General features: G+C 47.3%; 2 protein-coding genes across 3 annotated transcripts; both read right to left on the reverse strand.

Annotated features, from left to right (window-relative positions):
- Nucleotides 1-108: 108 nt before the first annotated feature.
- On the reverse strand, nt 109-8613 carry ZFP57 (ZFP57 zinc finger protein). 2 transcript variants are annotated; one of them, XM_003272016.3, is made up of 5 exons: nt 8523-8613; nt 4348-4831; nt 3430-3556; nt 2877-2978; nt 109-1384 (listed from the first exon to the last, which is right to left on the reverse strand). In XM_003272016.3, the coding sequence occupies exons 2-5, from the start codon at nt 4768-4770 to the stop codon at nt 126-128; spliced, it is 1911 nt and encodes a 636-aa protein (XP_003272064.2). In that variant the 5' UTR covers nt 4771-4831; nt 8523-8613; the 3' UTR covers nt 109-125. The 2 variants fall into 2 exon arrangements, with proteins under 2 accessions (XP_003272064.2, XP_030658923.1); XM_030803063.1 differs by lacking the exon at nt 4348-4831.
- A 14603-nt stretch (nt 8614-23216) lies between these two features.
- LOC100604447 (elongin-B) lies at nt 23217-23658 on the reverse strand. Its single transcript, XM_003282707.3, has one exon. It carries the CDS (start codon nt 23620-23622, stop codon nt 23266-23268), a length of 357 nt encoding a protein of 118 aa, XP_003282755.1. The 5' UTR covers nt 23623-23658; the 3' UTR covers nt 23217-23265.
- Between the last annotated feature and the right edge of the window lie 206 nt (nt 23659-23864).

The raw sequence follows: 23864 nt of genomic DNA on the forward strand, positions 1-23864 counted from the left end.
CCTTTTCTTTTATGTATTTCCTTCCTTATCCACGCACCTGTCTCCCTCTACTCCAGCCTCATTACCCCAGAGGTCAGTGCTCAGGAAAACCAAACACAAAGAAAGAGCTCAGTCAGAAAGGCCATTTATTTATGTTTCAAGATGCTCACTGCTTCCTTTGTTTTGTCTCCTTTGCAGGCCTTCTCTCTTAGGCCTCTTCTCCTGGGGGTATGGATCCTTGGGGGAGATTGATCACCTCCATGCTTCCATTCCTCCCCAGCCATAGTGGGGGCATCATGAGAGAAGCCAAGCCACTGGCCCAGGATCACCCGGCATTTATGGTGGCTGCTCTGGCACAGTTCCTTGCCTTTATAGCCCCTCCAGTGATCCATAAGGCCCTCTTTCTCCCCAAAGGAGAGGTCACAGATAGGGCAACGGTAGCTCTTCTGCTTCCAGTGGGTCTGCTGGTGTCTGACCAGCCTGGAAAATGAGCTGAAAGACTTGCTACAATGGAAGCAGTAGTTGGGCGGCTCTGTGAGGTGGGCCTTCTGGTGTCTGGAGAGATAGGATTTCTTGCTAAAAGTCAAAGGACAATGGGGGCAACAGAAGACATTGAGTCTTGAGGGCTTCACTGGATGAGAGTTGGATCTGACATCCTGACAGGGGGTTCCAGTGATGGCTGCCTGGGTCCTGGTCACAGGTGCTTTGTTCTTAAGGACAGATGGCTGGTTCTGGGCCATAGGACCCTCAGTTCTAAATATGGGTTCCTGGGACCTGGCCACTGGTGCATGGTTCACATCCAAAAGCCCCTGGATGGACCTCTGGCTTCTGGCGATGGGTGTCTGGAATTCAGCAGGGGTGCCTGGAATCCTCAAAGTACACTCCTGGTTTCCATCCACTGGCTCCTGGTTTTGGTGTATCTTCTGGTGGCGTTTGAGCTCAGACTGGTCCCGGAAGCTCTTCCCACACACAGAGCATGAATGGGGCCGGTAACCCAGATGGACGCGGCGGTGACGACTTAGTCCAGAAGCATCACAGTAGGTCTTGTCACAGAGCGTGCAACAGAAGGGCCTCTCCCCAAGATGCATGCGTCTGTGATAGCTGAGGGACTTGGGGCTCCGAAACAACTTCCCACACTGACTGCAGCTATTAGTCAGTTTGGGATTGTGAACAAACTGGTGGCTATAGAGGTAGGAGCGCCTGCTGAAACATTTACCACAGGTGTGGCAAAAAAAGGGTGGCCCAGCCTGGGATGCTTGAAGCACCCGGGTCCTGTCCATAGACCCAGCTGGGGCAGATAGGGGGCACTGGCCAGCCCCTCTGCATGCAAGGAAGACCTTGTCATCACTAGTCCCCTCATCTCTCAGACTGGGTTGTTGTTCTCGAAGCTCTTTCTTCTTGCCTTCTATAGTGAATGAGGAAGAATAACACAAAATTCACTATAAGAACTCCAATAGAGGCTGGGCATGGTGGCTCACACCTGTAATCCCAGCACTTTGGGAGGCCGAGGTCACCTGAGGTCAGGAGTTCGAAACCAGCCTGACCAACATGGTGAAACCCTGTCTCTACTATAAATACAAAAATTAGCTGGGCGTCATGGCATCTGCCTGTAATCTCAGCTACTAGGGAGACTGAGGCAGGACAATCGCTTGAACCCGGGAGGCGGAGGTTGCAGTGAGCCGAGATGGCGCCACTGCACTCCTGCCTGGGCAACTAGAGCGAAACTCCGTCTCAAAAAAAAAAAAAAAAAAAAAAAGGAAGAAAGAAGAAGGAGGAGAAGGAGAAGAAGAAGAACTCCAACACAGCTCTCCATTCAGCCCAAGACACTTCTTGTCTCTGCCCTTGCTCTCCCACCCAACACATTCATCCTCACCCTTGGGTCTCATAGGCTAGAAATAAGAAGAAAAAAAGAAAAATTTGGCGTTTCAAATTAAAAGCAAATAAAAATTTTACTGGAGTCTTTCAACACCGTCAGAAATTAAATTTTAACTTACAATAACACTTCGTGAAATCTATCTTATCTCATTCTAAATATTGCTCAAACTCCCATAGACACTCCACAGACACCCACATAATAATGCATCATGAACATTGGGCCACTTGAGGGTGAAAAGAGGTGTTATTAATAATCAAGCTGGGATGAGAAGTATAAACCAGGGCTGTCTTGGAAAACCAAAAAGTGTAGTCAGCCTGGCTTGATATCTCTCTCAACTATTTACTACCAGGGACAAGCCTCCCTTACTCCAACCCAGCATGAAGCCTATCTCCTTTGCTTCTCTTTTCTCTTGGAAAGAACATTTTAATCAGAGCAGTGTCACGGGCATAAGCAACCTTCAGGTCATATCTCAATCTCTAGAAACTGAAGACATTTATTTCTCCTAAAAGACTTAGATGTTCAGCTGGCCAGGTGCGGTGGCTCACGCCTGTAATCCCAGCACTTTGGGAGGCCGAGGTGGGTGGATTACCTGAGGTCAAGAGATCAAGACCATCCTGGCGAACATGGTGAAACCCTGTATCTACTAAAAATACAAAAATTATCTGGACATGATGGCACGTGCCTGTAGTCCCAGCTACTTGAGAGGCTGAGGCAGAAGAATCGCTTGAACCCGGGAGGTGGAGGTTGCAGTAAGCCAAGATTGTGTCACTGCCCTCCAGCCTGGCAACAGAGCGAGACTGTGTCCCAAAAAAAAAAAAAAAAAAGACTTGGATCTTCAACTTGAAGTCAAGGGACTTGAGCCTATGATATTAAGCTCTCTCTCAACTCCTAGTCTGACCAGGCTGGACAGAGGTACACTAGGAGAGCATCTATAGAGCATTCGTCCTCTCCATCAGCTCTCCATCCGTTCAGGGGTTATCCTGGGCCCTTTCTTCCTTCCTCCCTGCTTGGCAATTCTTACCTGAAAGGCCTTCTGTGTTTGGGAGATGGACAAACTCTCTCCACTGTTCCTCTTCTTGCTCGAGCTTGGTGATTAGCTCTGGCTTATGCAGAAAGATTCTGGCTGATGTGTGGGAATGAGAAAGAGTTGAGTTGGTCCCAGGTGTGGCCCCTTCACATCTGATGGGGACAGCAGGCTACCTCCTGTAGCCTTTGTTTAAGAACCATAACCTGGGACACGTAGATGCAGAAAGGAGACATTCAAAAGGCCAGCTGCTAGCAAAGTACCTGGTTCTCAGGAGTGACTTAGTCATCAAAATATTTGTTTGATGAATGGAAAAATTTGCATATTTTGAGAACACTGTCATCATGTTACAAGTGTTATCTTTGCCTTCATGCAGGCTATCATTTCTTCTCTTTACCACTGAGCTTAGTGACTCAGATCTTTCACACCTGGAAAGCATAGAACCAGGGGTCAGTGAAACTAATTGTAAGCTGATCTACCTGTCCAGGGAAACCAGATGTTCCAGAGCCCTTAGGACAGGGGGCTTGCTGAGGGAAGCCCAGCCTCTTACCCACAGATGTTAAATTCTTAAAGGTTTCCGACATAACATCCTGGTAAAGGACCCTCTGGCTGGCATCTAGACAGTCCCACTCTTCCTGGGTGAAATTCACTGCCACATCCTCAAAGGTGACTGGCTTCTGGAAGAACAGGAGAGACTCAAGAAGTTTATATAAATATGTGTGTGTGTGTATACAAAATTAACATCCAGTCTCAAGATTCAGAGAATTAAAACCTAAGAGAAAGATAAAACCATGGAAGGAAGAGAGAAATATTAAAAGACAGACACAAGGCCAGCAACTGTGAACTATAGAAAGGAAAGGAGGCTGGGCGTGGTGCCTCACGCCTGTAATCCCAGCACTTTGGGAGGCTGAGGCAGGCAGATCATGAGGTCAGGAGTTTGAGACCAGCCTGACCAACATGGTGAAACCTGGTCTCTACTAAAAATTCAAAAATTAGCCGGGCATGGTGGCGCATGCCTGTAATCCCAGCTACTCAGGAGGCTGAGGCAGGAGAATTGCTTGAGCCTGGGAGGCAGAGGTTGCAGTGAGCCAAGATCATGCCACTGCACTCCAGCCTGGGTGACAGAGCGAGATTCCGTCTCAAAAAAAAAAAAAAAAAAGGAAAGGAAAGATGAAGAGAAAGGGAGAAAGATAAGATGTGGGAGAGAGGAAAGAGGATATGCAGAATAGAAATAGGAAAGCAAAGCAAAAGAAAAAATGCTGCCACTCTAACAAATTTCAGGAAGTACTCCATGAAGGATGCCAGGGTGGTGAGGGAGATGGAGAAAGGTCTTGTAGCTCCTTTTTCTGGATGTCGTTCAGTCTGGAACAATCTGAGATTTCATTTGACCTGCAGGCAGGAGCATGCATGAAAGGGCTCCTGGAGTCCAGGACCTGGACCCCACCTCTCTCTAGCTTAGTCTCCTCACCTTCTTCACCCATGCCTCCCTCCAGCAATCTCTCTTCATGGCTTCCTGCAGGGTAGCAGATACCTCGCCCACCCATGGGAGCATCTTCTGTACAGGTTCAACTGGCTTCAGCTGTTCAAACATCTTCTCTTCTGTGGTGTCTCTTTCTAGCTTTATACACTCCTGGCCTGGTGCCCAGGGCTGACTGGATTCCTTCCTGGGGCTATCTACCTCCCAGTAACTGGGCAGATGGAAAGGCCCAGCAAAGGCCCCAGGGTTTGATGTGGCTTCCTGTGACAAATGTATCTGCTCCAAGAGGTTGTCTTCCTTTTTTGTTCTGCTGTCCAAATTCTCCTCTTCCACAATTGAGAACAACTTTGCTTCCCTCAAAGCCGGGGCCACAGAGTTCAGGGTCCTGGTCACCCTTGGCTCACCAGCTGCCATTGTTTAGTAACATCAGGCTGGGCTAGGTGTCTGCCCTCTGTTCTACCCTGCTTCTAGAAACCTGAGGTCAGAGAAAAACAAAACATATCAGCAAGTGGGAGGGTAAGAAACAGCTTCCTTATTTGGTCAGGGAATGCCAGCAGTTACTAAACCCCTGCTGTGTGCCATTGGATGCTCTCAGCAATGAGGTAACAATTACTGGCCCTGTCTTAAGGACCTAATGCAGAGATGCTAAATAATTTTCCAAGGACAAGTGGACATTCTTGATCTACAAAAGTTAATGTTTAAACCTAATGTTAATGTTAGACTCAGTACCATTGGAAATCATGTAGCTGGGGTAACCAGGCTAGGATCTGTCACAGATCACCTTGAGTGAGTCTCTTTATTCTTTCTGACTTGGTTTCATCAGAAATGTGAGAATAAAGGAGACACTCTCTAAGATCTCTTCCATGACCAAATTACACATACACACACACACACACAATTCTGTGATCTGGATTTTCAATACATGTAGTAGCTCCCGCTTATCATGGTTTTGCTATCCAATGCTTCAGTTACCCATGGTCAACCATGGTTCAAAAATATTAAATGAAAAAATCCAGAGGACAGGCACAGTGGCTCACACCTATAATCCCAGCATTTTGGGAGGCTGAGGCAGGCAGATCATCTGGGGTCAGGAGTTCAAGACCAGCCTGGTCAACATGGTGAAACCCTGCCTCTACTAAAAATACAAAAAGAAAATAGCTGGGCATAGTAGCACACATCTGTAATCCCAGCAACTTGGGAGGCTGAGGCAGGAGAATCACTTGAACCCTGGAGGTGGAGGGTGCAATGAGCCAAGATTATGCCACTGCACTCCAGCCTGGGAGACAGAACGAGACTCCGTCAAAAAAAAAAAAATCCAGAGATAAACAATTCCTAACTTTTAAATTGCTTAACATTCTGAGTAGCGTGATGAAATCTGTACCTTTTCTCTCTGGCCTGCCCAGGATGTGAATCATCCCTTTGACTAGCATATCCACACTGCAGACAATATCTGTCCATTAGTTCCTTAGTAGCTAGCCATCTCAGTTACGAGGTTGACTATTGCAGTATAGCAGTTGCCTGTGCTCAAGAACCCCTTATTTTACTTAACAATGACCCTAAAGCACAAGAGTGGAGACACTGGAAATTCAGATATGCAAAGAGAAGCCATAAAATAAAAAGGTAAAAATTCTTGTCTTAAGGAAAGGAAAAATAATCATATGCTGAGGTTGCTAAGATTTACAATGTACGTTATTTTGAGAGATATTCACACAACTTTTATTACAATATATTGCTGTAATTGTTCTATCTTATTACTAGCTACTGTTGTCGATCTCTTACCATGCCTAATTTATAATCAAACTTTATCATTAGTATGTATGTATAGAAAAAAAAACATAGTGTATACAGGATTTGGTACTATCCATGATTTCAAAATATCCACTGGGGTGGGGCGCCGTGGATCACTTGAGGGCAGGAATTTGAGACCAGCCTGGCCAACATGTAGAAATGCCATCTCTACTGAAAATACAAAAATTAGCTGGGCGTGGTGGCACGCTGTAGTCCCAGCTGCTCAGGATGCTGAGGCAGGAGAATTACTTGAACCCTCGAGGTGGAGGTTGCAGTGAGCCAAGACTGTACCACTGCAGTCCAGCCTGGGTGACAAAGCGAGATTCTGACTCAAACAACAACAACAACAAAAACAAAGTATCCACTAGAGGTCTTGGAACGTATCACCTGTGCATACGGGGAACCACTGTATACACAGATCTTTGTAAAGAATACTGCTAACAACCCAAGAGCAATCACTTATTCAGGGCTCACAATGAGCCCAGCACTGGAGTTCCCTGCTCATCCTTGGAAATTTCCTGCTCAGATGCAAACATAGCTGAACTCTCAGCTTTTCCTGCCGACAGTCACTCACCCACATCTCCCTCACTAGAGATAGAAAGAAAAGAATAAAGACCAAAAAACCCTGTTGACTATTTTTTCCTTTCACTTTTTGAGAAGTGTTAATAGAACTGAAAACACAGCAAGGAAAAACGCCCTCGAGGAATAGAGTTAATTGGATCTCCAAAATGTTGTCATGAAAGCTGCATTCCTGGGATATGAATTTGATTTCCTTCCTTTCTTCCTCTTTCTTTCTTCTCTCTCCCTTTCCTTTCCTATCTTTCAAAACCATTCACACTCCTTTTATGAGGCATGCAGATCTTGGATTATTCTTCCACTTTCCAGCCAGCTGCACTTCAAAACAGCCTTAATAAGACCGGGCACGGTGGCTCAGCCTGTAATCCCAACACTTTGGGAGGCCGAGGCGGGCGGATCGCCTGAGGTCAGGAGTTTGAGACCAGCCTGACCGACATGGAGAAACTCTGTCTCTACTAAAAATACAAAATTACCCTGGCGTGGTATGTCTGTAATCCCAGCTACTAGGGAGGCTGAGGCAGGAGAATCGCTTGAACCCGGGAGGCAGAGGTTGCAATGAGCCGAGATGGCGCCATTGCATTCCAGCCAGGGCAACAAGAGCGAAACTCCGTCTCAAAAAAAAAAAAAAAAAAAGAAAGAAAAAAAGAAAAACAGCCTTAGTAACAGCTCCCTCAAGAACCTGGCCTTCTAGTTCTCTGGCGGAGAAGACCTACTGCTGCCGCTAGTCCTCAAAATGGCATTTGCTGGAGGCGGTAGGAAGAGGCCCTAGGTCCTAACTGTGGATCCTAACCCCCGTGGGGACTGAATCTCTGCAGCTGTTGCTTGCCCAGGCACGTTTGCCTCCCATGAACTTCCTTCATCCACGGGGCCCCAGACCTCATACCGGCGGGAGGAGGAAGGAGACTGGGCATAACTCATCAGACTTTCGACTGTAAGGGCTGGAGTCCGCCCTGTGGGCTTATCTGTACCGGGGCCTGTCCCCACCCTTCCAGAATGTAAATCCTCTGAGGGAATGTGTCGTCGCCATCTTTCAGTCCTTTGAGTGCACCCAATCTCTCTCTAACCCAAAACCCTTTATCCACAGCAATTCTGAGAATGATGAGAATTCACTTCACCCCTCACACCCCAAACAGTTGCAAGATTTAGTGGGATTCACCCTTGTCGTCACCAACCCTGCTACTCCAGCCACGTGAGTTTTCTGCCTGTCAGCCAAGCAAAATAGCCTTCCTGCAGTCGCACGGCCCTTGGGTCTCTGCTCAGGGCTTCAGAGACCCTTTCCAGCCGTTGCCCTGCCCCTACCCACCAGATCGCCGCCCTGGTGGGCGTTCCTGGCCTGGCCCTCCGCGCTTAGCTTGCCATTGCGCGCCCAGCTCTGAAACCCCAACCTTGGAGCTTCCGGTGACCGGGAACAAAGCAGGTTTTGCTCGCTGTTGCCTGGCAAAGCAGGCTCTTGTTAGCACCCACTGAATATGCTTATGTGCTCAGAAACGGTCCCATTGGTTGGGACTACCTTCCCCGATGCCCATCTGCCCAGAATCTTCCTTCTGGGATGCCGACTTTTTCAACACGTGCCAGGAGCCCTTCCTCGGCCCCGAATCCCCAGCGTGCCCACAGTGGACAGGGCACCTGGCTACACCCCAGACCAATCCACGTTTCCCCGGAGGACCCCAGAGGTTGGAAGCCCCTCTAAGATTAGGGGTGCGGGGCTCCCCTGGCCTGCCGAAGAGTCAGAAGAGTGGGGACAACATCCAACATCAGCCTCTACCACCGCTAGCGCGACTCCCCGCCGCCGCTCTACTCACCTGACGCGCGCAGCGGACCGCGATTTAGGGGAGCAGAGTCTGCCAGGGACCAGCCGCTGGAGCGCTCCAGCCCAGCACCCGCAGTCCCGGCGCCGCGGCCCCGCCCCGGCCCCGCCCGCTTCCACTCCCTCCTAGTCATCAGGCCACCGAGAACCTGCCCCTTGACCCAGCTGAGAGGGTGAGTCAGCTAAGGTCGAGCTTCCTATCCTAAGAATCAATCATAGACAGCCCGGCCACCACTTCGAGCCTCCGACCAACTAACTGCTGGTCCCAACTAGCGCTAGGATTTTCGTTTTCCCAGTCTTAATAGACTCTAGAAGAAGAAGAAAAAGGCCGGGCACGGTTGCTCACGCCTGTAATTCCGGCACTTTGGGAGGTCGAGGCAGGTGAATTACCTGAAGTCAGGAGTTCAAGACCAGTCTGGCCAACATGGCGAAACCCCGTCTTTACTAAAAGTACAAAAATTAGCCAGGCGTGGTGGCGGGCGCCTGTAACCCCAGCTACTCAGGAGGCTGAGGCAGGAGAATCACTTGAACCTGGGAGGCGGAGGTTGCAGTGAGCCGAGATCACGCCACTGCACTCCAGCCTGGGCAACAAGAGTGAAACTTCATCTCAAAAAAAAAACAAAAAAAAAAAGAGGAAAGTATTTACGGAAAAAAAAAAAAAGACCAAAGTATTATGATTAAAACACGCAGCCGAGAGCGGTGGCTCACACCTGTAATCCCAGCACTTTGGGAGGCCGAGGGGGTGGATCACCTGAGGTCGGAAGTTCGACCTCAGCGTGGCCAATATGGCGAAACGTTATCAGCGTGGCCAATATGGCGAAACCTTGTCTCTATTAAAAATACAAAAGTTAGCCGGTGGCGGTGACGCCTGTAATCCCAGCTACTTGGGAGGCATTGCCACTACTGGGCAAGTGTTCTTTCCAGAGCATCTTATCTGAATTACTGTAGTACTAAACAATGTCTAGGCTGGGCCGCATTGCTCACGCCTAGAATGCTAACACTTTGGGAAGCTGAGGAGGGAGGATTGCTGGAGGCCAGGAGTTCAAGACCAGCCTGGGCAACATAGCAAGACCCTTTCTCTAGAAAAAATGAAAACAATTTGGCCAGGTGTGGTGGTACATGCCTTTAGTCCTAGCTGCTTAGGAGGTTGAGGTGGGAGGATTGCTTGAGCCCAGGAGTTTGAGGTTACAATGAGCTATGATTGCACCACTGCATTCTAGCCTAGGCAATGGAGTGAGGCCCTATCTCTAAACAAAACAAAACAAAAAAAGAATGTCTGCTGATAAACCTTGTGACAGGACATTCATGAAGGATGAAGAAAAGATTTCTTTTATTTTTTTATTTTTATTTTTTTGAGATCTCTGTTGCCCCGGCTGGAGTGCAGTGGCGCCATCTCAGCTCACTGCAACCTCCAACTCCCGGGTTCAAGGGATTCTCCTGCCTTGGCCTCCCGAGTAGCTGGGATTACAGGCGCATGCCACCATACCGGGCTAATTTTTTTTTTTTTTTTTTTTTTTTTTAGTAGACACAGGGTTTCACCATGTTGGTCAGGCTGGTCTCAAACTCCTGACCTCATGATCTGCCTGCCTCGGCCTCCCAAAGTGCTGGGATTACAGGCGTGAGCCACTGCGCCCGGCTAGAAAAGATTTCTTCTTATTATCATTTTTTTTATTATACTTTAAGTTTTAGGATACATGTGCACAACGTGCAGGTTAGTTACATAGGTATACATGTGCCATGTTGGTGTGCTGCACCCATTAACTCGTCATTTAATATTAGGCATATCTCCTAATGCTATCCCTCCCCGCTCCCTAGAAAAGATTTCTTGTGGAGTTTTTAAAAAGTACTTTGAAACAATTCTTTTTTTTTTTTTTTTTTTTTTTTGATACAGAGTTTCGCTCTTGTTGCCCAGGCTGGAGTGCAATGGCATGATCTCGGCTCACCGCAACCTCCGCCACCCGGATTCAAGCGATTCTCCTGCCTCAGCCTCCCAAGTAGCTGGGATTACAGGCATGCACCACCATGCCTGGCTAATTTTGTTTTTTTTTTTTTTTTTTTTTGAGACGGAGTCTCGCTCGGTTGCCCAGGCTGGAGTGCAGTGGCGCAATCTCGGCTCACTGCAAGCTCCGCCTCCCAGGTTCATGCCATTCTCCTGCCTCAGCGTCCCGAGTAGCTGGGACTACAGGCGCCTGCCACTGCGCCCGGCTAATTTTTTGTATTTTTTAGTAGAGACGGGGTTTCACCGTGTTAGCCAGGATGGTCTCGATCTCCTGACCTCGTGATCCGCCCGCCTCGGCCTCCCAAAGTGCTGGGATTACAAGCGTGAGCCACGGCGCCCGGCCTTAATTTTGTATTTTTAGTAGAGACGGGGTTTCTCCATGTTGGTCAGGCTGGTCTTGAACTCCCGACCTCAGGTGATCCACCCGCCTCGGCCTCCCAAAGTGCTGGGATTACAGGCGTGAGCCACCACGCCCAACAAAACAATTCTTACTTCAAACATGTAAGCATGACCTTCCTCTCCTTCATGTTTTCCTGGCCTTTTTTTTTTTTTTTTTTTTGAGACAGAGTCTCGCTTCTTCACCTAGGCTGGAGTGCAATGGTGTGATTTCGGCTCACTGCAACCTCCACCTCCCAGGTTCAAGCAATTCTCCTGCCTTAGCCTCCCCAGTAGCTGGGATTACAGCCACGTGCCAGCACGCCCGACTAATTTTTGTACTTTTTTTTTTTTTTTTTTTTTGAGACAGAGTCTCGCTCTGTCGCCCAGGCTGGAGTGCAGTGGCGCAATCTCGGCTCACTGCAAGCTCTGCCTCCCAGGTTCACGCCATTCTCCTGCCTCAGCCTCCCGAGTAGCTGGGACTACAGGCGCCCGCCAGCACGCCCGGCTAATTTTTTTTGTATTTTAGTAGAGACGGGGTTTCACTGTGTTAGCCAGGATGGTCTCGATCTCTTGACCTCGTGATCCTCCCGCCTCTGCCTCCCAAAGTGCTGGGATTACAGGCGTGAGCCACTGCGCCCGGCTAATTTTTGTACTTTTAGTAGAGATGGGGTTTCACTATGTTGGCCAGGCTGGTCTCGAACTCCTGACCTCAGGTGATCTGCCTGCCTCGGCCTCCCAAAGTGCTGAGATTACAAGTGTGAGCCACTGCGCCTGGCCTGGCCCTATTTTATCTGAGTCTGACAAAAGTTATTTCATCCTAGCATCTGCAATTTTTCCACAGAAAATTACAGAGACACACAGTAAATGTGAAAGGAGGGAAATTAACAATAGCTATTGGCAGAGCCAACCAAATCGTTACACTTTAGCTGGATCACCTGGGAGTTGAGACAGTGGGGGGTATAAGGAGGTAGCATGTCAATTCTTGTTAAGAAAGAATGGCAACAACTGTGCTGCCTTACAGATCAGCGCCTCCTGCAGTCTGCGGGCCCAACCTTAGAACCATTTGTAGGCAACAGTAAAAGGTCTCATATTTTCATTGCAGTGAGCCCTGGCTGCCATCAGGAAGATTTGGTCCTCTAGGTAAGATTTCCCTGAGACAAAGTACTATGGGAAATCAAGTGCATATTCAGCCTCTTAGTACTCTGGGTTGGTGTTACCGTACTGACGAAGGCGATCCATTGATGAACAACAAACTGACCTAAAGAAATGTAAATAAATGCTTGCAGTCTGCCCTGTTCCTCTGAAAAATTCCCCTAGCCCTTATGTTGAAACCTGATGAGAACTTTAAAAAAATGTTGACTTGGTAGTGGATGGAATCCTCCTCATTCAAGGTTACCCCTGTTCAAGTCAAGCTCAAGTCAGCCTGAAGGTGCAAACCCCATGGACTCAGCCAGAGCCTATGGCTGTGGGTGCTAGATCCAAGGCCAAAACCGATGGCATCAGCCATCAGGATGTTTCTGCCCAATATAAAGTACTGGGTGGGCTGAGAACATTGAAAGCTTGCCATGCAGCAAGAAACTGAAAGTAAATGTGCAACTTTAATGGAACAGAACTGGTTTCTCCCTCCATGCTCCCGATCCCTTTAGATCCCTTTATCTCACCTTAGCCACTTTAAGACAAAAGGTAATTAGAGGTGTAGAGAAGTTCTAATGGGATACATTCATTTGCAGTAGCCCACCAAGGTACTGTGATAGGCAGAATTCTAAAGATGCTTTCCCCCTCAAGATTGCTTCCCCTGGTTATTCAGTCAAATACTAATCTAAGTACAGATGCCCTTCAATTTAAAATGGGGTTATGTTTCGATAAAACCATTGTAAGTGAAAAATATTTTTAAGTGGAAAATGTATTTAATACACCTAACCTACTGAATATATTAGCTCAGCCTAGCCTACCTTAAATGTGCTCAGAACACATTCACCTACAGTTGGGCAAAATCACTTAACACAAATCCCACTGTATGATAAAGCGTTGACTATCTCATGTAACTGGTTGCATACAGTACACTGTAGAGTACAGTATCAGTTGTTACCATCATAATTGTGTGGCTGATGGGAGCTGCAGCTCACTACTGCTGTCCAGCACCATCAGAGACTATCATACTCTCTAACCCAGGAAAATATCAAAATTCAAAGTACAGTTTATACTGAATGTGTGTTGCTTTCACATCATCATAAAGTTGAAAAACCATAAGTTGAGCCATCGTAAATCAGGGACCATCTGTACCACTATGTAGGGATTATGCTGTTGTAATTGAAGTCCCAAGACAATTGACCATAAAACAGGTTATCTGGTTGGGCCTGATCTAACCACATGAACTCCTTAAGAGGCAGAAAAAACAAAGATCAAAGAGAAGTTGGGAAGATTCAAAGCAAAAGAAGTATTCACTGTACCATGGCTGTCTTTCAAGATGGAGGTAGCCATGAGCAAAAGAATGCAGGTAACTTCCAGAAACTGAGAGCAACCGTTGGTTGACAGCTAGCAAGGAAACAGGAACCTAATTCCTACAATCACTTCTCCCCCTGTCTTATTCCCTTTCTTCGTGTGTAAGCACATTATACTATCTTGGTAAGCACAGAAAATTGCCTAAAATTTAAGTGTAGTTTTCTGATCCTTATAAAACTGACACAGCTGTAATTATCATCCATGCGAAAAACACCACCCCAGTTAGAAACCTGTGAGCCTCTCCCCAAGCAGAGCCCATTGATCCTACACAGGTGTCATCATCAGAGCTGATTCCTTTCTATGCCCCTTTATCTCTAATGTCCCTATTCTGTTCCTGTTTTCACTTCACCAGTAGCCTCTCCAACTCCCTAGGCCAATGCCCTGAGAATTTCCTTTCCTCTCCCCCATCCTAGGGATGGAGAGTAGGGGTTGGTCCCCAGGATAAGCCACATTTGTCCCTGGAAGCAGCAGCAGAAGTGACAGTATGTTTGTGGGGTCCACTTGTAACCTGGGAACCACCTGTTATGGCCTGGAAACCTCGCTCTGTCCCGAGGTCAGAATCCATGCTCACTAGGTGGAGAGGAAACATCTGTCAGCGTGGATTTGGGAAACACTTCAGATTCCAAACTTAACACAGAACTGGGGCGCCCCCTTGGGTACGTTGTCCTGTCCAGTTGCTGAAAGCCAGGGGTGACAATGGGGAGGTCTCAACCTGAGGAGGCCAAAGGGGTCCGGTCTTCTGTTCTCAGCCCGGTGACCACATATGAGTGCCAATGTTCTGCTCTCTTGGATTCTGATTGAGCAGCCTGGGAGAGGACTGGGCTGCAGTCTAAACTAGACAGATATGGCTGGCGTGGAGGCTGGGTGTCAATGAGGGAGTGAAGGTGAGCCGCCCGAAAAGTAGATAATTTTTACTTCCACTTTCTTTTTCTTTCCTGAGCACTAGTTATAAAAATATCCTTTTAAAATCTAAAATATTGACCGGGCACGGTGGCTCACACCTGTAATCCCAGCACTTTGGGAGGCCGAGGTGGGCGGATCACCCGAGGTCAGGGGTTTGAGACCAGCCTGACCAACATGGAGAAATCCCGTCTCTACTAAAAATACAAAATTAGCCGGGCGTGGTGGTGCATTCCTGTAATCCCAGCTACTCAGGAGGCTGAGGCGGGAGAATCGCTTGAGCCCGGGAGGTGGAGGTTGTGGTGAGCCAAGATCGTGCCATTGCACTCCAGCCTGGGCAACAAGAGCAAAACTCAAAAATCAAATCAAATCCACAATATTTTTGGATTTACAGAAAAGTTGCAAAGATACTACATAGTTCTCGTATGTTCCACATTCAGTTTCCCCTATTATTAATGTCTTATTTTATTATACATTTGTGACAGGTTATGAAACAATATTGACATTGTTACTAACTCCTATTTTATTTGGATTTTATTCTTTTCCCTAACATCACTTTTATGTTCCAGGATCCCATCCAGGATACATTACATTTAGTCCCCTTCATATCTCCTTAGCCTCCTCTGGTCTGTGACAATTTCTTCGACCTCGTTTTTGATAATTTGGTATTTTTTGAGGAGTACTGGTGAGGCATATTGTAAAATCTCCCTTAATTTGAGTGTGCTTGACAGGGCTATAGGTTTGGGGGAAGAAGAACACAGAGATGAAATGCAATACTCTCAATACAACATACCAAGAGTGTATATTACCCAGTTGATTTAGCAAATGATTTTTTTTTTTTTTTTTTTTGAGACGGAGTCTCGCTCTGTCACCCAGGCTGGAGTGCAGTGGCCCAATCTCGGCTCACTGCAAGCTCCGCCTCCCGGGTTCACGCCATTCTCCTGCCTCAGCCTCTCCCAGTAGCTGGGACTACAGGTGCCCGCCACCACGCCCGGCTAATTTTCTGTATTTTTAGTAGAGACGGGGTTTCACCGTGGTCTCGATCTCTTGACCTCCTGATCCACCCGCCTTGGCCTCCCAAAGTGCTGGGATTACAAGCGTGAGCCACCGCGCCCAGCCTGATTTAGCAAATGATTATGTTAACCTCCATCACTTAGCTAGGGCAGTGTTTCCCAGTCTATGATATATATTTTTAAATAGCAGCCCAAAGAGACTAAAACACTTGCCCCTGCATGAAGAACCCTGTCTGACTTCTGGGAGCCCAAGGAGACGCAGGGGAGGTCCCCAGCGAGAAGAAAAGGGGGCTCAGGTCGTCTGTCCTCAGGCCTATGGCCACTTGGGGGTGCCACTTCTCTGGTGTCTCAGACACAAATCGAGCAATCAGAAAAGGCTGGGATGTCTGTGGTCTGAGTTGGGCAGAGGTGGCTGACCCTGGAACCTGACATCAATAGGGGGATGAAGACAATTTCTGAGCAGCCCTAGTAGTCAGAGGACAAGAGAACTCAGGAGCCCTGCACTGTCTCTGAGGTTCCAGTCTTTTCTCCCTCTTCCCAGCCCCTTGATGGAAAACCCTGGGAAAACTAAAAAGTATACTGTTTTTTATTTAACTCCCTATTGCTTTCCTCTTCTGAGGATTGTTATTGTTGTTTTTCTTAAATACACTTATTTATTTTAGAATACTTTTAGATTACACAAAAGTTGCAAAGATAATACATAGTTCTCATATATGTCACACTCAGTTCCCCATTGTTAATATCTTTTTTTTTTTTTTTTTTTAATGGAGTCTCACTCTGTCGCCCAGGCTGAAGTGCAGTGGCACAATTTCGGCTCACTGCAACCTCTGCCCCCGGGGTTCAAGCCATTCTCCTGCCTCAGCCTCCCGAGTAGCTAGGATTACAGGTACGTGCCACCATGCCCAGCTAGTTTTTGTATTTTTAGTAAAGACAGGGTTTCACCACCTTGGCCAGGCTGGTCTCGAACTCCTGACCTCAGGTGATCTACCCGCCTCAGCTTCCCAAAGTGATGGGATTACAGGCGTGTGCCAATGCCCCTGGCCCCATTGTTAACATCTTATATCACTGTCATACATTTTTCACAACCAGTAAAACAATATTAATACAGTATCACTAAACTTTATTTTGATTTCATTAGCTCTTTCTGTTTTGAAACAAAGTCTTGCTCTGTCACCCATGCTGGAGTGCAATGGCATGATGTCCACTCACTGCAACCTCCACTGCCCGAGTTCAAACGATTCTCGTGCCTCAGCCTCCTGAGTAGCTGTGACTACGTGCCTGGCTGATTTTTGTATTTTTAGTAGAGACAGGATTTCACCATGTTGGCCAGGCTGGTCTCTTACTCCTGACCTAAAGTGATCCACCCGCCTTGGCCTTCCAAAGTGCTAGGATTACAAGTGTGAGCCACCATGCCCAGCCAGGTTTCATTAGTTCTTTTAACTTCCTTTTTCTGTCACAGGATTTCATCGAGGATATCAGATTGTATTTAGTCCTAATCATGTCTCCTTAAGGCTCCTCCAGGTTGACTTTGTTTTCAATGACTGCCTTAGTCTGTTGAGTATTACTGTAACAGAATAACTTGAAACTGGGTAGTTTATAAAGAGAAGATGTTTATTTAGCTCATGATTTTGCAGGCTGGGAAGTTCAACGGGATAGTGCCGGATCTGGCCAGCTTCTGGTGAAGGCCAAATGTTAGGTCAAAACATGGTGGAGAAGGGGAAAAGTGAGTGGCATGTGCAAAAGGATCACACAGGGAGACAGGGAAGCAAGAGAGAGTTTAGGAAACCAAACTTGCTTTTTTTTTTTTTTTTTTTGAGAAGGATTCTTGGTCTGTCACCCAGGCTTCAGTGCAGTGGCCCAATCTCGGCTCACTGCAAGCTCCGCTTCCCGGGTTCAGGCCATTCTCCATTCTCCTGCCTCAGCCTCCCGAGTAGCTGGGACTACAGGCGCCTGCAACCACGCCTGGCTAATTTTTTGTATTTTTAGTAGAGACGGGGTTTCACCGTGTTAGCCAGGACCGTCTCGATCTCCTGACCTCGTGATCCACCTGCCTCGGCCTCCCAAAGTGCTGGGATTACAGGCGTGAGCCACCACGCCCAGCCAAACTTGCTTTTATAACAACCTGCTCTTTGGTAACTAACCTAGCCCCAACAGAGTAATAAATTACTCACTCATGTGGGAGGGCATTAATCTATTCATGAAGGATCTGCTCCCGATGACCCAAACACCTCCCACTAAGCCCCAGCTCCAACACCACCACCACATTGAGAACTTTTTTTTTTTTTTTGCCTGAGGTTGGGAGTTTGAGACCAGCCTCACCAACATGGATAAACCCCGTCTCTACTAAAAATGGAAAATTAGCCAGGGGTGATGGCACATGCCTGTAATCCCAGCTATTCAGGAGGCTGAGGCAGGAGAATCCCTTGAACCAGGGACGCAGAAGTTTGCAGTGAGCCGAGATCACGCCATTGCACTCCAGCCTGGGCGACAGAGTGAGACTCTGTCCGCCCCGCGCCCCCCACCAAAAAAAAATATAAACAGCAGAACACCTTAACTATGAAGAGAATACCATATCATTCATTTGCCCTCTTTCTTTCTAGTATTGTTTATCACACACACACACCCACACATCTTTTGCTCAATAGGTAAACATCTCTTTCATTTCTGTACCATTTTCTTTTTTTTTTTCTTTTTTCTTTTTTTTTTTTTTGAGACGGAGTCTCGCTCTTTCTCCCAGGCCGGAGTGTAGTGGTGATATATCAGCTCACTGCAAGCTCTGCCTCCCGGGTTCAGGCCATTCTCCTTCCTGCCTCAGCCTCCCGAGTAGCTGGGACTACAGGCGCCTGCCACCACGCCCGGCTAATTTTTTGTATTTTTAGTAGAGATGGGATTTCACTGTGTTAGCCAGGACGGTATCGATCTCCTGACCTCGTGATCCACCCACCTTGGCCTCCCAAAGTACTGGGATTACAGGCGTGAGGCGCCGCGCCTGGCCTGAAAAATCCACTGTTAGTCTGATGGAATTTCCTATATAGGTTTTTAGGACACTTTTCTCTTCGCTTGCTCATTTTAGGATTTTTTTTCCTTTACATTGAGTTTAGATTGTCTGATGACTATTTGTCTTGGTGAAGTCCATTTTGCAATGTATTTTCCAGGAGATCTCTAAGTATCTTCTATCTGGATTTTAAATCTCTAGCCAAGGTTAGGGAAGTTTTCCTCAATTATTTCCTCAAGTAGATTTTCCAAACTTTTTACCCTTCATTCTCCCTTATGTTTTACATAACTCCATACTTCCTGAAGGCTTTGTTCATATTTTAATTCTCTTTTCTTTCTTTTTGTCTGACTGGGTTAATTTGAAAGACCTATCTTCAAGCTCTGAAATTCTTCCTTCTGCTTGGTCTAGTCTATTGTTAAAGCTTTCAGCTGCATTTGGAACTACTTTGATGAATTTTTTGTTTCCAGGTGGTTTAATTTTTTTTTTTTTTTTTTTGAGACAGAGTCTCGCTCTGTCACCCAGGCTGGAGCGCAGTGGCACGATCTCGGCTCACTGCAAGCTCCGCCTCCCAGGTTCAGGCCATTCTCCTGCCTCAGCCTCCGAGTAGCTGGGACTACAGGCGCCTGCAACCAGGCCCAGCTAATTTTTTGTATTTTTAGTAGAGACGGGGTTTCACTGTGTTAGCCATGACGGTCTTGATCTCCTGACCTCGTGATCCGCCCACCTCAGCCTCCCAAAGTGCTGGGATTACAGGCGTGAGCCACCGCGCCTGGCCCAGGTGGTTTAATTTTTTAAAAATATTTATCTCTTGGTAAATTTTTTATTCATATGCTGAATTGATTTTTAAATTTCTTTGTGTTGTTTTCAACTTTCTCTTGGATTTCATTGAGCTTCTTTATAATCATTATTTTGAATTATTTATTTGGTATTTCAAAGATTTTATTTTTGTTAGGATCTATTGCTAGAAAGTGTAATTTTTTGGGGATGTCATAACATTCTATTTTTTCAGAGTATGTTTTCAAAACATTCTATTGTTTTCAACAGAGAAACAAAGAACTTAAAAAATAGAAAACATAGAGACTTCCAGAATCATTTCTTTGGTTCCTTCTCATCTGTAGAAACTTTCTCTTCTTATTTTTGAATTTATTTCATTTGGGCAGGATTTTTTTCCCCTTTATGATGTGACTATAATGTATGTTGTTTAAGGTCCTTTGCATTTGGTTGTGGATGCTTTCAGTGTCAAAGACTCTGTAGCTGTCCCTTGGTTATAGATAGCCTTTGTATGGTGGCTTTCTCAAATGCTGGTTGTGGTGGTGATGTACTGGGAGTGTGAACAGGCTCATAGCCTCCTGCAGGGCCAGGATGGCAGAGGTTTAAGAAGTTTATCTCATTTCCACTTTTGGAAGAGATGAGAAATTTATTTCCATTCATGTGCCCTTTTGTCAACTGATTTGTATTGCGTTGCATGGTTCAGCCTCCAGAACAGTAGGTGGGCTTATGCCTAAACGCCTATGCAGCAGAAGCTTGTGAGTATATGCTTCATCACTGTATACCTAGAAAAGCTCTCTGTTGCCTCAGGAAATGTGCTGGTAAGGGAATGTATAGCAGCCTGGGCTCCCTGCTCAGCACCAGAGAGGGGGACATAGCTGAGCAGAGCTGAATCCCCAAGGCTGCCCCAAGATGGTGAGTACAGGCAGCAGCTTTCAGGCAGGAGTGGTGGCATGGGAAGCTTCTGGTGAAACGTGCCTGGGTCTCCACAGATGAGGAGAGGGCTGCCCCAGTTTCATGACCTGGCCAGGCAAGAATGCCATCCATTTTCCTGTCATTCCCCAGTCCTGTCATCGGGGACACTCAAATTGACCAGAACTACTCTCTATCTCCAAGCTGCAATGTAGTTGAGACTCATTAAAGATGTCTTCTCCTCAGCTCACCATTTAAATGTCTTTGGTGCAGAGCATCCTCCCTCAGTCCCAAACACATAGCTTTTCTTTTTTTCTTTCTTTTTTTTTTTTTTGTTTTGAGACGGAGTTTTGCTCTTGTTGCCCAGGCTGGAGTGCAATGGCGCGATCTCAGCTCACTGCAACCTCCACCTCCCAGGTTCAAGCAATTCTCCTGCCTCAGCCTCCCGAGTAGCTGGGATTACAGGCATGCACCACTATGCCTGGCTAATTTTTTTTGTAGTTTTAGTAGAGATGGGGTTTCTCCATGTTGGTCAGGCTGGTCTCGAACTCCTGACCTCAGATGATCCGCCCACCTCGGCCTCCCAAAGTGCTGGGATTACAGGCGTGAGCCACCGCGCCTGGCCTGCACATAGCTTTTCAGCTGTCCTGCTCTCCACTGCAGGAATGCTGGCACTCCCTGTAGAGAGGGGAAAGGGCCCTGCCTTTTACACAGCTTTTCAGCTCTCCTGCTCTCCACTGCAGGAATGCTGGCACTCCCTGTAGAGAGGGGAAAGGGCCCTGTCTTTCACACAAACCTGGCCCAAATGGCCACACTGCCAGTGGAAACACAGTCACCCCTGATAGCCCTAGAAAGGCTCTTCTCTGGCACACATGTGCCAATTTCCCATGGGAGTGGCCATGCTGTGTTTGAAGCAGTGGTGGATGGGGGAAGGGCAGGAGAATTTCCCCTTTCCATGCCTGATCCTAAGCGCTGGGGCTGCTTGGCTGCTGGGATGGAACTACACTGCTTCGGCACAGAGCTGAACACAATGTCCACAACTCTGCTGGAAGTGGTGCAGTCACTCAGCCCACAAACAAGGAGCTCTTGGACACAGAAGAGCACATGGTCTGGCCTCCTTTGTCCCAAGTGGTGCTTTTTTTGTGTGCTGCAGTCTCCCTTTCCTTAGGAGCAGCAATCCCTAATGGCTAGACCACTGGGAACCCTGCAGCTCCACTGGGTCCAGCCAGCCCTCTGTGGCTGCCACAATCCAAGTGGGCACTGGGGGAATGGCTGCAGGAGCTTCTGTGATGTGAATATACAAAGGTTGGGGTTCCCTGGGAAGGACACGGTCCCCTGAAAGCTACACTCCCAATATGGCACCCTGCCAACACTGCCCGAGTCTGGGGGAGGGACAAGTGACCCAGCACAAGTTGGCTGTCTGGTGTGATGCCCTCCAGAAGTTCCCAAATTGCCATGCACATCAGTGTTTGGCTTTGTGAGGGCAGAGGAGTTCTCTGACAGTTCAGATACTGGTGATCTTCTTAGGGATGACGGGAGTCAAAGCACTCCTATCTTACCTTTCAATGAAACACCAAGTTTCTCAAGGTTCCTAGCTGATTTCTGCCAGCCTCTTACTTTCTTCTTTTTTTCTGTCTCAGCTTTTCCCCATGAGTTCTGAAACATTCTGACATGATTCTGATAGCTATTTCCACACTCAGGCTGGACCCCGGAGGAGTGCCCTCTGCTGGTTCTCTGAGACCTGTGGCTGGGATCATCTCTGATAAGGTTTGGGTGTTTGTTCCCTCCAAATCTCATGTTGAAATGTGATCCCCAGTGTTGGAGCTGGGCCCTAGTGGGAGGCGTTTGGGTCATGGGAGCGGTTCTCTCACGAATGGCTTAGTACCCTGCCCATGGTAATGAGTGAGTTTTCACTCTATTCGTTCACACAAGAGCTGATTATTTAAAAGAGCCTAGCAGCTCTCTTGCTCCATCTCTCTCCATGTGACACACCTGCTCCTCCTTTGCCTTCTGCCATGAGTAAAAGCTTCCTGAGACTTCACCAGAAGCCTAGTGGAGCTGGCACCATGATTGTACAGCCTGAAGAACTGTGAGCCAAATAAATCTCTTTTCTTTATAAATTACCTAACCCCAGGTATTCCTTTATAACAACACACATGGACTAATACAGTCTCCCTCTGCTGCTTCCAAGATCACTCCTTGATCTTCACTGCTTTAGGCAGCCTTTTACCCTACTTTGTAGGTGGAGCTTGAGGGGCTTAACATCCTAAAAGTTTTATTTTTTTTATTTATGTCTTTTTTTATTTTTTTTGAGACAGAGTTTCGCTCTTGTTGCCCAGGCTGGAGTAAAATGGTGCTACCTCGGGTCATCACAACCTCCGCCTCCTGGGTTCAAGTGATTCTGCTGCCTCAGCCTCCAGAGTAGCTGGGATTACAGGCACGTGCCACCGCACCCAGCTAATTTTGTATTTTTAGTAGAGACGGGGTTTCTCCATGTTGGTCAGGCTGGCCTCGAACTCCTGACCTCTGGTGATCCACCCTCCTCGGCCTCCCAAAGTGTGGGGATTACAGGCATGAGTCACTGCGCCTGGCTAACATCCTAAAAGTTTTAAAAATGAACTTTGGCCAGGCTTGGTGGCTCACACCTGTAATCCCAGCACTTTGGGAGGCTGAGGCAAGCAGATCACTTGAGTCCAAGAGTTCTAGGCTAGCCATGGGCAACAATGGCAAAACCCTGTCTCTACAAAAAATAAAAATATGCATATACATATATATATGTGTGTGTGTATATTAATATAAATATATATATAAACATTGAAAATGAGAGTAACACATGCAAACAAAATTTCTCAGCTCATAACTGTACAGCTCAGTCTACTCAAAATTCTCCACAGTGATAACTACTCCACAGGCCAAGACAGAGAAGGTTGCCAGCATCAATTCCGTACTTCCTCCAGACAGGGACTGCTGCCCTCTGAAGTAACCACTCTCCCAGCTGGTAAATGCCATGAAGCAGTTTGTTCTGATTTTGAATTTATATATCTGGAATCATAGAGCATCTACTTTTTTTGTGCCTGGCTTGCGTTGTTCAACTTTATTTATTTATTTATTTATTTATTTATTTATTTAAGATCATCCATGTTTTGTGCATAGCAATAGTTCAGTCATTTTCGTTTCTGTAGAATATTCTATTCTTTTTTTTTTTTTTTTTTTTTTTTTTTGCAGACTCCCAAATCTCTTTTATTGGGGGAAATGGGCCTCTTGGGGGTCCTCACTGCACGGCTTGTTCATTGGCACTGCTTCCCGAGTCCTGGGGCTTCATCACATCGGGCAGCTCGGGCGGGCTGGAAAACGGCTCGATGCACAGGGCCTCAAAGGTGTCACCTGCCCGGAAGGCCAGCCCCACTGTGGCTGGGGCCTGTGGCCGTGCTGTTTGACTGGTGAAGCCACACTCGCCCAGTGTCTTGCCATCATCCAAGAGTTGGTCATCCTTGTACAGCCGCTGCTCGTCAGGAGGCCGCTTGAGGATGCCCTCGATGATGTGCTTCGGTTCGAACACCGTGCTGGACTCCTTGGCGTCCGTGAAGATGGTGGTCTTGAGGCGCCGGATCATGAGGAACACGTCCATTGCGGCGGCTGCCTCTCCCCTCGATGCGCTGGCACAGCCGCCGAATATTCTATTCTCTATTTTCAAGTTTCTCTACCAGTAGAGGCTGCCAAAAGCCCTACTCAGCTTCTGGGGCTCTGAGCCTCCACTCGGAACTTGACCAATACTTTGAACCAGAGTGCACCCAATATGGGGCTCACGTACCTGGGGATTTCCTCTTTCTAAACTCTGGCTCCATCAAATCCTCACTGCCTGGGCAGCCC

This window comes from Nomascus leucogenys, chromosome 22a (genome assembly GCF_006542625.1).
Source record: "Nomascus leucogenys isolate Asia chromosome 22a, Asia_NLE_v1, whole genome shotgun sequence".
Classification (NCBI taxonomy): Eukaryota; Metazoa; Chordata; class Mammalia; order Primates; family Hylobatidae; genus Nomascus; species Nomascus leucogenys.